This window comes from Dendropsophus ebraccatus, chromosome 1 (genome assembly GCF_027789765.1).
Source record: "Dendropsophus ebraccatus isolate aDenEbr1 chromosome 1, aDenEbr1.pat, whole genome shotgun sequence".
Lineage (NCBI taxonomy): Eukaryota > Metazoa > Chordata > Amphibia > Anura > Hylidae > Dendropsophus > Dendropsophus ebraccatus.
This window is the reverse complement of record NC_091454.1, coordinates 119,217,513-119,230,664: the sequence shown is the minus strand read 5'-3', so window position 1 is coordinate 119,230,664 and position 13,152 is coordinate 119,217,513. Positions and strand designations below refer to the sequence as shown.

Below are 13,152 nucleotides of genomic sequence, written 5' to 3'. Positions count from 1 at the left end.
CAAGGGACCAGGGACTGTATACAACATCCCTGCACAGCATGCAGACCTATAAGGGACCAGGGACTGTATACAACATCCCTGCACAGCATGCAGATGTACAAGGGACCAAGGACTGTATACAACATCCCTGCACAGCATGCAGATGTACAAGAGACCAGGCACTGTATACAGAGGTCTGTGCGGACAGAGCCTGGTGTTCATTCTGCAGTTATACACACAGTAACCTAATGCACAACCGTCCCCAGCAGTATATACAAGGTGTCTGTATACATAGACGCCAGTGCACTGCCTGTTTATACAGAAACAGCTCTTATACACACCCTGCTAATACAATACAATGGAGAGTTTCCAGGGCTCACTTCAGCAGTACAATACCACAGAGCCGGAGCAGAAATCGCACAAGTGTACACAAAGCCAGACGGCGGCAGCACCCCTGAAGTTGCGGCCACCGGCACAGTGGAGGGATGCTGGCGGCCACCGGCACAGTGGAGGGATGCTGGCGGCCACCGGCACAGTGGAGGGACGCTGGCGGCCACCGCCACAGTGGAGGGATGCTGGCGGCCACCGGCACAGTGGAGGGATGCTGGCGGCCACTGGCACACGGTGACAGCCCATCCCTCAGCGCCGGCCCCGTCTGACAGCTACTCACTTTTTCCGAGCCTTCTCCTTCTTTCCCTTCGGCCTCCTCTTCCGGGCCTGCATGGCCAGCACTGAGGAAGAAACAGAGAACACACGGTAAGGAGGACAGAGGTGTCCGGCTGTGACAATGGCGCCGCCGGTAGGGCAGTAAGCCGGCGCAGTGTCTCACCCTTCCCCGAGCTCATGTCCCCCTTGTGCGCGCTGATGCCGGTGCCGGCCGGGGCTCTGGACACGCAGGCGCAGCTCTCCGCTTCCATGGGCCGTATAAGATCGCGCCGTACAACGCGCTGCTTCTATACACTGCGTCACCCGCTCCCTCCTCTGACTCCTCTCCTAGGCAACCGCTGCCTTCTCCGAGTACAACTGCGCCGGCGGCCTAGAGGGCGCTCTTGCCTCGCCTCTCGCTTGTTTGTGGCTGGGAGGACTGGAGGTCAGGTGGCGGGTGAGGAGGCTGCTATCCCACGTGTAGTCAGGGGACGGATGCGCCCACTTGTCGCCCGCTTGCAGTATCATCTGGTTGGCAGAAAGGTCCCGTACGTCCCCCGCCTCCAGCATCTGCCGGTACGGCTCTATAGAGGCCCGGTGACAGGTCAGTACCGTGTAGGAGATCAGCGGCCCGGATGGTGCTGGCCTAGCGGACGGCGTCCTGCTCGGTGCGGCGGCATAAGCTGCCATATCCTACCAATTGCGGTGTCGCCGTGCGGTAGACGTGATACATTGTCCTGCTGTCGGTTTCCTGCGTTTGGCATACGGTTATAGGGAGCAGAGTCCCGGGATTCTGTCCTACATGGCCGGTGAGAGACCTTTAGCTCTGCTGGGATTTCACTTTCCTCAGATTTATGTCTCCAGAAGACAATGGTGGCCGCTGGATCCAGCTATACACTGGGGAACATACTCAGGAGAACATGGCAGCCAGCTATGGCCCTCATAGGGAACCTTGGGCAGAGGCGTGTAATATGGTGCCGGGGGCACTGCTATTATGGAGGAGTCACTCTATGACTGTTACTGTGGGTGCCCAGGGGGCAGCACATTACTCCTCCCTGCAGCGCCTCGCGCCAATACTTCTGGCAGCGCCTCACACCAATACTTCTGGCGGCGCCCCACGCCAGTACTTCTGGCGGCGCCCCACGCCAGTACTGAGGCCGTTCCTCATATTACATAAAAGGGGCAGAGGAGTGCAATATTAAAGGTACCGGGCCTCAGATTTATCAGTGTGTGTAAACCACCGATAGTAACCAATCAGGCTCAGCTTTTTGTTGTAGTAAAATGACAGCTGAGCTCTGATTGGTTGTTATGGGTGATTTACACCTGTTTCTGTTTTGCTAATTTGATAAATTTGTAGGTGCTTCCACATAATGTTTCCTATACAGGAATGCCCTAAGGGCCCATTTACACAGAGAGATTATCTGCCAAACCCAGGAATGGATTTGAAAATCTCAGGGTTTCCTTTATGACCTGATCTCTGTTTATAGTCTGTTTCTGGCTTTGGCTTCAAATCTTTGGCAGATAATCTTTCTGTGTAAATAGATCCTTACTGATAGATTCCTTTTAAGGGTGCCTTCACATGTACCGGATCCACAGCGGATTTCACGCTGCGAGTTTGCAGCGACATCCACTGCGGATCCTGGTATAGTCAAGGTCTATGGGGTCACATGCTGCAGACATGTGACCTGGCCCCTTTAACCCCGGCAGCATACATTACCTGCTCGGCGCCACGGCTATGTGTGAAGCTCACGGCTCCCCATCAGCGAATCAGTGCACGGCAGCACTGATTGGCTGATGAGGGGAGCCTCACACACAGCTGCACATCCAAGCAGGTAATGTATGCTGCGGGGGTTAAAGGGGCCAGGTCACATGTCCACAGCATGTGACTCCATAGACCTTCACTATACCAGAATCTGCTGCAGATCCGGTACGTGTGAAGCTACCCTATAGGAAAAGTCTGGCTTTGGTCATTTTTTCCAGTGCAGCAGTCCACTGTCCCCCGAGACCTTGTCACGGCCGCTGAGTGGGGCAGACACGTTATTGCCCAGGCCCCCACCCAAACTAAGAAGCGGCTGGGGGACCGAGAACCGGAGTGGAAGACTGTGGACCCTTGCGCTGGTGCCAGGGAGGTAGGTGCATGTTGTTATGTTCAGCCACCTCCTCCCCAGCTCGTTTGAAAAAAAAATGGATGGCCTACGTCAGACTTCCCCTTTAAGACAGATGAGCCTATTAACTAAGCACAATTCTATCCAACTGCAGTGAGCCAGATATGTGCAAGAGAGTTAGAGGGGGTGGCAGTAGGTGACTAGGGTCTCTCTCCAATCTATAGCACCTCAGCTCAGGGACCAGAAGATAGCTGATATCAACTGGAGTCAAATCAACTGGATTTTTAAAATCTTCAGCCTTCCATTACTTATTAATTGTCCTACAGCAGTCGTGTCAAACTCTGGCCTGCGGGCCAAATCTGGTCCCTGGTGCCATTATTTTTGGCCCACCAGGCAATTTAGAGTTTGAATTACATCTGGCCCTCCATGGCTACTATATAAAAGACTATGGGGAAGGGCTGGCTACTATATAAGAGACTATGGGGGAGGGTTGGCTACTATATGAGACTACTGGGGAGGGCTGGTTACTATATAAGAGACTATGGGGGAGGGCTGGCTACTATATGAGACTATTGAGGAGGGCTGGTTACTATATAAGACTATTGAGGAGGGCTGGTTACTATATAAGAGACTATGGGGGAGGGTTGGCTACTATATAAGAGACTATGGCGGAGGGCTGGCTACTATATAAGAGACTATGGCGGAGGGCTGGCTACTATATAAGAGACTATGGCGGAGGGCTGGCTACTGTATTGAACACTTTGGGGGCTGACTACTATTTGGGAGCGCTGGCTACTATATGAGACTATTGGGGAGGGCTGGCTACTATATGGGACACTTGAGGGTCTGACTACTATTTGGGCACTATTGGGAGGGCTGGCTAATATGTGGGACAGTTTGGGTTGTGTTGGCTACTACATGGGGCAATATTGGGGGGGGGAGGGACTATTACATGGGTTGTGGTTTAATCATATCATAGCAATTTATCATGTCCTTTATCATAGTGCACACCGCTGGGAGACGCACACCACTGACAGGAACAACACACGCTGCTCTGACAGTGCCAGCACTGCCGCATTCAATAATTATCAAGGTTGGCCCGTGACTTTGACCAATTTTTTAATTTTGGCCCACTTTGTATTTGAGTTTGACACTCCTGTCCTACAGGAAGTGATGTGTTTTCAGTCCTACACAGTGCTCTCTGCTGCCACCTCTGTCTGTGTCAGGAACTGTCCAGATCAGTAGCAGATCTATAGAAAACTTCTACTGCTTTGTACAATTCCTGTCATGGACAGAGGAGGCAGCAGAGAGCATTGTGTCAGACTGGAAGAAAACACCACATCCTGCAATTCATAGAACAGCTGATAGGTACTGGAGGACTTCAGATTTCTAAATAGAAGTAAATTACAAATCTGTATAACTTTTTGGTACCAGTTGATTTAAAGATTTTTTATTGCCATAGTTCCCTTTTAAATAACTCACATACAACCAATAGGCAGGTACCATCCTAGGCCCAGCTGCCTAGACTGTGATCTGGTACACTGAACATCTACCCTCTCCAATTTCATTGGTACAAAAGCTGCCAACATTTATTAACAGTGTAATATGTATGGTCCAAGGAGATCGGTCATGGTCTAAAATAGGCATAAAATAACAGTTTTGCTTAGATTTACTCTGGACATTTATGTCTGATAGATGCAAATCCTACCTTTCAAGATCAAGGGCACCCCAGTCAGCCTGGTTATGGCTGGACCAAGGGAAGGGAACGTGGGAACGTGATCAAAACTATTAAATGTTAGAAGAAGGAGATAACAAAAAGACAGGAAAAACATTAACTTCACATGGCACTCCTGCCCTATGATCTGATCATACAAAGCTGTAATCGGACATAATAAAGTGACTTTTTATTTAATATACAGGAAAATGCTTTTTGAAGGATCTCTATTGCTTTCTTCATCGGGTCTTGAGGTTTAGGAGGCAAATGCTGAACACAAAAACAAGGGGCAAGATCTAAGGGTCCATTTACACAGATTTTCTGACAGATTATCTGCCAAAGATTTGAAGCCAAAGCCAGAAACAGACTACAAACAGAGATCAGGTCATAAAGGAAGACCTGAGATTTCTCATCTTTTCAAATCCACTCCTGGCTTTGGCTTCAAATCTTCGGCAGATAATCTGTCAGATAATCCTTCTGTGAAAATGGACCCTAAGGTTAGTTTGGGGGGGGGGGGGAGATCAGAAGCAATATAAAGTAAATAGGAGCTGAGCTGAGGCTGCAGAACACCAACACAGCCACTACACAGGGAACAGAGCCAACTATTTATGTCTCTGTTCTAACTGTAACACAGGCACCAAATAACTGATTGATAAGGGAGCCGAGTGTTGCCACTCTGCCGATCAACTACAGATAGCTATCGATTTGTTTTATCCTCGGAAGCATCTTAAACTTTTACTTTTTACTTGGCCATGCTGTGGGGGACATGTCGGTAATGTATACTTACCTGTCCTGCTCTGACGCAGCTGCTGGCTCCCAGGCAACCCGCTCTGCGCCGCTTTCAGTGTTTTCATAACAACCATTGATGTCCTATTCCCATAGGAAATGGCTGGTCAGCATAGACTCTGTGACTTTTTCCCAGTGATGACCCCCCCCCCCAATCTATTATACATTTATGACATAGCCTGAGGCTATCCAAAGTATTTTCAGATGGACAATTATTTATCTGTCCTTGGTGTGGCATGCTACTCCCTCCCACTACTCTCTTCTGTCATAAGTGCAAGAAAAAGAGAACACAGCTGTTCTGTTCTCTGCATCATAAGCACTGGGCCAGTGCTGCTACATTGTTGTAGGTAGTGTAAACTACTGTGGTTGGGAACCTTCTGCCCTCCAGTTGGTGCATAACTACAGTTTTTATGGCTTGGACAGCCAAAGCTAAAGCTTTTTTTTTTCTGCAGCTGGAGGGCTGAAGGTTCCCTATCCCTGGCTTAGGGCCCTATTACACCAACAGATTATCTGACACATTTTTTTAAACCAAAGCCAGGAATAGATTTGAAAAGAAGAGAAATCTCAGTCTTTCCATTGTTACCTGTTCTCTGTTTATAGTCTGTTCCTGGCTTTGGCTCAAAAAAATGTCAGATAATCTGTTGGTGTAATAGGGCCCTTAGGCATTTAGGAGAGGAGAAATAATAGCTGGGAACAGTCCTGACAGATTTCATTGAGAACAAAGCCATTTTTCAAACAATGAAATCTTTGAAAATTGACTGCGTGTGGCAGCGAAAACATTGCTGAAGTAATGCGAGGGAATAAATGTGACACTTGATAAACACACCAGAGTGCTATGGTGGTCTTCTCCCCCATATATATTTATATCTAGTATATTAATCTGCGATGTGCCTGATTTATTTTCTCATGACAGTCTAAGGGCACCCATTCAGATGGTCTTACATCTTCAGATTAAAGGGGAACTCCAGATTGAGGTTAAAAAAATGAAACCTCTGCAGAAGCATATAGCATTACTTACCTATCTATCCCAGTTTTAAAACTACCAAAAAATAGTTTGGGTTTTTTTTGTTCTGTATTGTGTTTCTGTCCTTCCTGGTTGAGCTGTTCCCATAATGCAGTAGTGGTTCCAGAATGCCATGCTTTCCCTCGGCTGATGGTCACAGTCCCCCACCCATCACAATCAGTAAAATCAATGCGCACCTGCTTTTGGCCGGTCAGAAATGGTGGATCACTCAGTGGAGTGGGGGATCCAGCCAAGCCTCCTGGGACATCACGCCCTGCCCCCTGTCTGCATCATCAGCCTGATCTCAGCAAACACACACAATGTGAGACAGAGACATGGATTATTTGTCTCCAAAGGGGGGATAGCAGAAGGAGCAGGAGACAATGTGAATTGGCACAGGGGCCATTTTTTTTTTCACTTCCTGGATTTCTATCAGCTACCAGTGTGACAGAACCGCACAGATACAGTAATACATTGTATAGACACATCTATATAACTTTTAATGTAATTTTTTTTCTTATCCGGAGTTCCTCTCCGCTTTCTCCTCTCCTGTCCCAGAAGTATGGGCAGTCAGTGTTCACGGTGTACGCAAGCAAAGGGGATTGAGGAAAAGTGTCTGCACTGTTGCATGGCATCACAGTTCAGACTTCAGTGAGGAAACCGGAAAGTAATCAGAAGGTAGAAAGAACAATAAAAAAAGAAAACCGTTAAAAAAAACACACATAGCGGATTTCACGATGCGGGTTTCCAGCAAAATCCGCTGCGGATCCATGTAGTGTGAAGGTTACATATGCGCAGCAAAATTTTCATTCCCCTGCGGATATGTAACCCGGCCCCTTTAACCTCCGCAGCCCCGACCCGAAGCATACATCACTTGCTCCAGGCTCCTGCTTGCTTCGGGGCTTCCCAGCATCTCCTGGCTGTCAGCCAATCAGTCTGCTGCCCTGTCGCAGCGTACTGATTGGCTGACTGCCGGGAGATGCCAGCAGACTCCGAAGCTCCCGAGCCTGGAGCAGGTGATGTATGCTCCAGGGCTGCCCCCGGCCCGCAGCATACATTACCTGCTCGGTGCCGCGGCTCTGTGTGAAGCTCCCGGCTCCCCATCAGCCAATCGGTGCACGGCAGCACTGATTGGCTGATGGGGAGCGAGTGAAGGTGCGAGCTTCACACAGAGCCGCGGTGTCGAGCAGGTAATGTATGCCCTGGGACAAGGCTGCGGGCGGCCGGGGGTTTAAGGGGCTGGGTCACATACACTCACTGGCCACTTTATTAGGTACACCTGTCCAACTGCACGTTACCACTTAATTTCTAATCAGCCAATCACATGGTGGCAACTCAGTGCATTTAGGCATGTAGACATGGTCAAGACAATTTCCTGCAGTTTAAACCGAGCATCAGTATGGGGAAGAAAGGTGATTTGAGTGCCTTTGAACGTGGCATGGTTGTTGGTGCCAGAAGGGCTGGTCTGAGTATTTCAGAAACTGCTGATCTACTGGGATTTTCACGCACAACCATCTCTGGGGTTTACAGAGAATGGTCCGAAAAAGAAAAAACATCCAGTGAGTGGCGGTTCTGTGGGCGGAAATGCCTTGTTGATGCCAGAGGTCAGAGGAGAATGGGCAGACTGGTTCGAGCTGATAGAAAGGCAACAGTGACTCAAATAGCCAACCGTTACAACCAAGGTAGGCAGAAGAGCATCTCTGAACCCACAGTACGTCGAACTTTGAGGCAGATGGGCTACAGCAGCAGAAGACCACACCGGGTGCCACTCCTTTCAGCTAAGAACAGGAAACTGAGGCTACAATTTGCACAAGCTCATCGAAATTGGACAGTAGAAGATTGGAAAAACGTTGCCTGGTCTGATGAGTCTCAATTTCTGCTGCAACATTCGGATGGTAGGGTCAGAATTTGGCGTCAACAACATGAAAGCATGGATCCATCCTGCCTTGTATCAACGGTTCAGGCTGGTGGTGGTGGTGTCATGATGTGGGGAATATTTTCTTGGCACTCTTTGGGCCTCTTGGTACCAATTGAGCATCGTTGCAACCCCACAGCCTACCTGAGTATTGTTGCTGACCATGTCCATCCCTTTATGACCACAATGTACCCAACATCTGATGGCTACTTTCAGCAGGATAATGCGCCATGTCATAAAGCTAGAATCATCTCAGACTGTTTTCTTGAACATGACAATGAGTTCACTGTACTCAAATGGCCTCCACAGTCACCAGATCTCAATCCAATAGAGCATCTTTGGGATGTTGTGGAACGGGAGATTCGCATCATGGATGTGCAGCCGACAAATATGCAGCAACTGTGTGATGCCATCATGTCAATATGGACCAAGATCTCTGAGGAATGCTTCCAGCACCTTGTTGAGTCTATGCCACGAAGAATTGAGGCAGTTCTGAAGGCAAAAGGGGGTCCAACCCATTACTATCATGGTGTACCTAATAAAGTGGCCAGTGAGTGTATATTTCATTCCGCTGCGGGTATGTGACCCCCCCCATAGAACTTCACATTACCCAGATCCGCAGCAGATTTCGCTGCAAACTCGTAGCGGGAAATCCGCTGCGGATCCGGCACGTGTGAAGGCACCCTTAGGCTGGGTTCACACTACGTATATTTGAGGCTGTATATTTGAGGCTGTATAGCAACCAAAACCAGGAGTGGATTGAAAACACAGAAAGGCTCTGTTCACATAATGTTGTAATTGAGTGGATGGCCGCCAATATTTGCTGTTATTTTAAAACAACGGCTGTTATATTGAAATAATGGACGTTATTTACTGTTATATGGCGGCCATCCACTCAGTTTCAACATTGTGTGAACAGAGCCTTTCTGGGTTTTCAATCCACTCCTGGTTTTGGTTGCTATGAGGACCTGACATGAGGACCAAATACAGCCTGAAATATACATAGTGTGAACCCAGCCTTAAAGTGTACCTGTCATGAAAAAAGCTTTTGATATGTCAGGAAGACACTCAAACCATGACAGATCAGAGGACTGAGCGAGTAGTCTGCGATCCTTTCCCTGTCCCGTGTCTTTTTGAGGCTCTATAGACTTGCATCATGTGGCCATCTCACATTAGGCAGAGCTGGTCACAACTACACTAGTCACGGCTCTCTGCAGGTATGATTGAAGGGCAGATTGACCCATTAGTGGCTTTTGACTAGTTGCCGGCCCTATGGAGTCCTCCTAGATGACTAGTGGCTGTCCCTCTCCCAGCCTTAAGGCCCTATTCCACGGGTCGTTTAGAGGAGCAATATCGTTCGTATTCGGCCGATAACGGCCGCTACGAACGATATTCGTCTCGTGGAATAGAGTGCAACGATCAGCCGACATCGTTCATGTCGGCTGATCGTTGCAGTCGCTTGTTTTTCAACATGTTGAAAAACAAGCGACTGATATAGCAGCGATCTGCTGCCGTCGCTCCGTTGAATAGGACCGTCGGCAGCAGATGCTGCTATATCCTATGGGCTGCCCGGACGATCAGCGATCCCCCGGGCAGCCCCCCCAGTAGCTCCCCGCCGCCCCTCCCGCACTCACCCACTCGCTGACGCCACGTTGAATAGCGGCGGCAGCGAGCGGGGAACGAGGAGCAAACGAGCGCTAATAGCGCTCGTTTGCTCCTACAAACGACTCGTGGAATAGGGGCATTACACAGTGTAATAAAACATCTTTTTCCCCATGTAAAGCTTTGTCTCCAGATGCAGCTAGTATGCTCCGCAAGCTGCACAGGAGATCTATACTGGGCTGCTGGGAACCATATTGGCAGAATTGTGCTCATTGGTTCCCTTTAAGCTGGGTTCACACACTGTATACTTCAGGCAGTATTTGGTCCTCAAGTCAGGTCCTCATAGCAACCAAAACCAGGAGTGGATTGAAAACACAGAAAGGCTCTGTTCACACAATGTTGAAATTGAGTGGATGGCCGTCATATAACGGTAAATAACTGCCATTATTTCAATATAACAGCCGTTGTTTTAAAATAACAGCAAAAATTTGCCATTAAATGGCGGCCATCCACTCAATTACAACATTATGTGAACATAGCCAAACACAGAGAGGCTCTGTTCACATAATGCTGTAATTGAGTGGATGGCCGCCATATAATGGCAAATATTTTCTGTTATTTTAAAACAACGGCTGTTGTATTGAAATAATGGAAGTTTATTACCGTTATATGGCAGCCATCCACTCAATTACAACATTATGTGAACAGAGCCTTTCTGTGTTTTCAATCCACTCCTGGTTTTGGTTGCTATGAGGACCTGACATGAGGACCAAATACAGCCTCAAATATACATAGTGTGAACCCAGCCTTAAGGTGGAAAAGGTTTGTTACAGAATGTGGTTGTTTCTGCAGTGTGTACATTGATTTCTGAAGTGTTATTTAAATTTAGGGTAAAATGTGATGTGAACCCATCCTTCATTTTATTGTAAATTGGATGCTCACAATTATCCTTTTTTTTTTTTTTTAAGGTTTATTTATTGAAGACCATATCTTCTATCAACCATATTTTTTTAGAAATTTCCACAGTGCCTTGAAAGCCATGGAGTCTGTTGAAATGACAACCATTTCACTAAAACGTCAACTTGCATCAGAAGACCTTACCAAGGACGAGGCCAAGAAGCAGAAACTTTCAGAAAATGATTTCACTAATGAATCTTTGACAAATCTTCAGGAAACTGTTCAAACCAAAAAAGCCATAGTAACAGAGACAATCACCGAAGCTCCACTCAGTAAGGATGAGGAGGATAATGAGGTTGAAGGGGAAGATGAACTTCTTGAGGGGGAGCCTGAGGATGGGGACCCTGAAAGCTTTGCCGATATGATGAAACATGGGTTGACTGAACTGGATGTTGGTATCACCAAGTTTGTGAGCGCTCATGAAGGCTTCTCTGGAATCTTGAAGGAAAGGTAATCTTACCATATGAATTAGCTTTGACTAAGGGTCCTATTCCATGGGCCGAGCAGGGCCCGATCAACGATGTAAACGAGTGCCGATCCTATTCCACGGCCCGCCAATCGTTAGCGAGGGCTGCAGGGACATAATTACCGATGTCCTTGCAGCCCTTGTTTCATACATTACCTGTCCTGGCTGCAGGTCTTCTCCTCCTTCTCCCGGTCCTGCGCGGCAACATCAGCTTTGGAGCGGCCTGACTAAACGGACAGAATGCTCAGCCAATCACTGGCCGTGGTGGTCCTGGCCAGTGATTGGCTGAGCGCTCTGTCAGCTCAGACAGGCCGCTCCAAAGCTGCTGTGGCGCGGGACCGGGAACAGGAGAAGACCTGCTGCCTGGACACGCAATGTATGATGTTTGTGAAATGTTTGTGTCCCCTGCGCCGCTATTCCACGTAGTGATGCGCGGGTGGCGACCGATGATTTTAGGTTTGAACCTAAATGAACGATCAGCTGATGACACGTACCCTGCCACATCACTGAGCTAGATGGGTTTTGTATTTATCCATGTAGGGGAATTGGTCCAGTAGAACAAAGTACAGGAGGAGCAATTGTGCTGTGAGGTCTTCCATGCGCTTAATACTGTTCCTCGGGTTGTACTTAAGAAATGTATGCCCTATCCAGAGGATAAGGGATAAATGGCAGATGGTCAAGTCAGTAACCACACACTGTTTGTTTGATCACCAAAGGTTTTTCAGGCTGTGTAAAGTTGCTGTCTGTCGCTGTTCCTCAGTCCTTGTATGGTGTATACTTTGTGCAGAGACCGTGCAGTAATGCAAAGTCTGCAGCTAGCAGAGAAGATAAGTCTCACACACATTTGCTTCCTGCGCTTACTAGGGAATGTTCCTTTCTAGCAGCATCCCTTGTGTGCTTAGATTTGTATACCTACAGTCCAATATTACACAGTACCAGACGGCAACATTTGGTAATTAGCATACTGAACTGACATAGCTTTGTCAAATTAGGATGTGGTGACATAAAGTACTGGAAGGCACATTCTAGTACCTAGGGCAGGGCGGTATACCGTGAAAATACCGATACCGTCTCTGGCGTCGGTTAACCGACCTCAACTTTGCCAGAACGGTATCTGCGGTATTTTCACTTTCCCCGTCTGAGCCCTGAGCTGCACAGGTTGGAGGATGTCTCGTGTGCCGTGTGTGCAGGGACGCACAGACAGCACATAGGAGACTGACACTGTGTGTCTGAGCGCCCCTGCCTGGCGCGTCAGAGCGGCCCGATCAACTCATCCCGCCCCAGCGCCCACAGACTCGGCACAACACAGCGGAGCCGCCACCCGCCCGTCCCAGCGTCCCCCAACCTCCTGGCGTGTCAGAGCGCCCCACGTCACCCGCCCGGCACGGCACACCGCTCCTGCTCATTTCAGCCAGTTCCCGCGGCCGGCACATGCCTCTCTCAGCGGCCCGGCACGTCCCAGCGCCCCCCGCCCACCGGCCCGGCGTGTAAGAGCATCACGGCCAGTCTCCTATGTGCTGTCTGTGCGTCCCTGCACACACAGCACACAAGACATCCTCCAACCTGTTCAGCAACCCATGAGAAAAAGAGCAACGTTTCTGACCACATCCGTGGTCTTTTCTCAAGCCAACTGTTAATTGGCTTGAGAAAAGACCACGGTTGTGGTCAGAAAGGTTGCTGTTTTCGACATGAATGAAAAAAGGTGTAGATTTAATCACAATCCATTTGGAATGCTGCTACTTTTTTAATATAGATAGAGGAGATAGATAGATACCATAGATAGATATATCTATCATCTCTCTCCTATCTATCCATCTATTTGTACCTAGCTATCTATCTATTTCTATCTATCTATTTCTATCTATTTATTTCTATCTATCTATCTGTATCTGTCTCCCTCTATCTGTCTCCCTCTATCTGTCTCCCTCTATCTGTCTCCCTCTATCTGTCTCCCTCTATCTGTCTCCCTCTATCTGTCTC

General features: G+C 48.4%; 2 protein-coding genes across 6 annotated transcripts in view; one reads left to right on the top strand and one right to left on the bottom strand.

The window, feature by feature from the left end:
* The window catches only part of SRPK2 (SRSF protein kinase 2), a 124,224-nt gene extending 122,742 nt beyond the window's left edge, over window positions 1-1,482 (bottom strand). Inside the window, exons 1-2 of one of the 5 annotated variants that reach the window (XM_069977740.1) lie at window positions 1,322-1,482; window positions 650-710 (exon numbers count right to left, since the gene is read on the bottom strand). In XM_069977740.1, coding sequence (XP_069833841.1) covers window positions 650-710; window positions 1,322-1,388 — 128 coding nt within the window. In that variant the 5' untranslated portion in view covers window positions 1,389-1,482. Of the gene's footprint in view, window positions 1-649; window positions 711-808; window positions 1,079-1,321 lie in introns of those variants that run through there. The other 4 variants (XM_069977758.1, XM_069977731.1, XM_069977722.1 and 1 more) reach the window with 4 other exon arrangements.
* PUS7 (pseudouridine synthase 7) overlaps window positions 657-13,152 on the top strand; it is a 53,116-nt gene continuing 40,620 nt past the window's right edge. Inside the window, exons 1-2 of the mRNA XM_069977771.1 lie at window positions 657-735; window positions 10,718-11,156. Of these exons, the coding sequence (XP_069833872.1) occupies window positions 10,789-11,156 (368 nt within the window). The 5' untranslated portion in view covers window positions 657-735; window positions 10,718-10,788. The remainder of the gene's footprint in view (window positions 736-10,717; window positions 11,157-13,152) is intronic.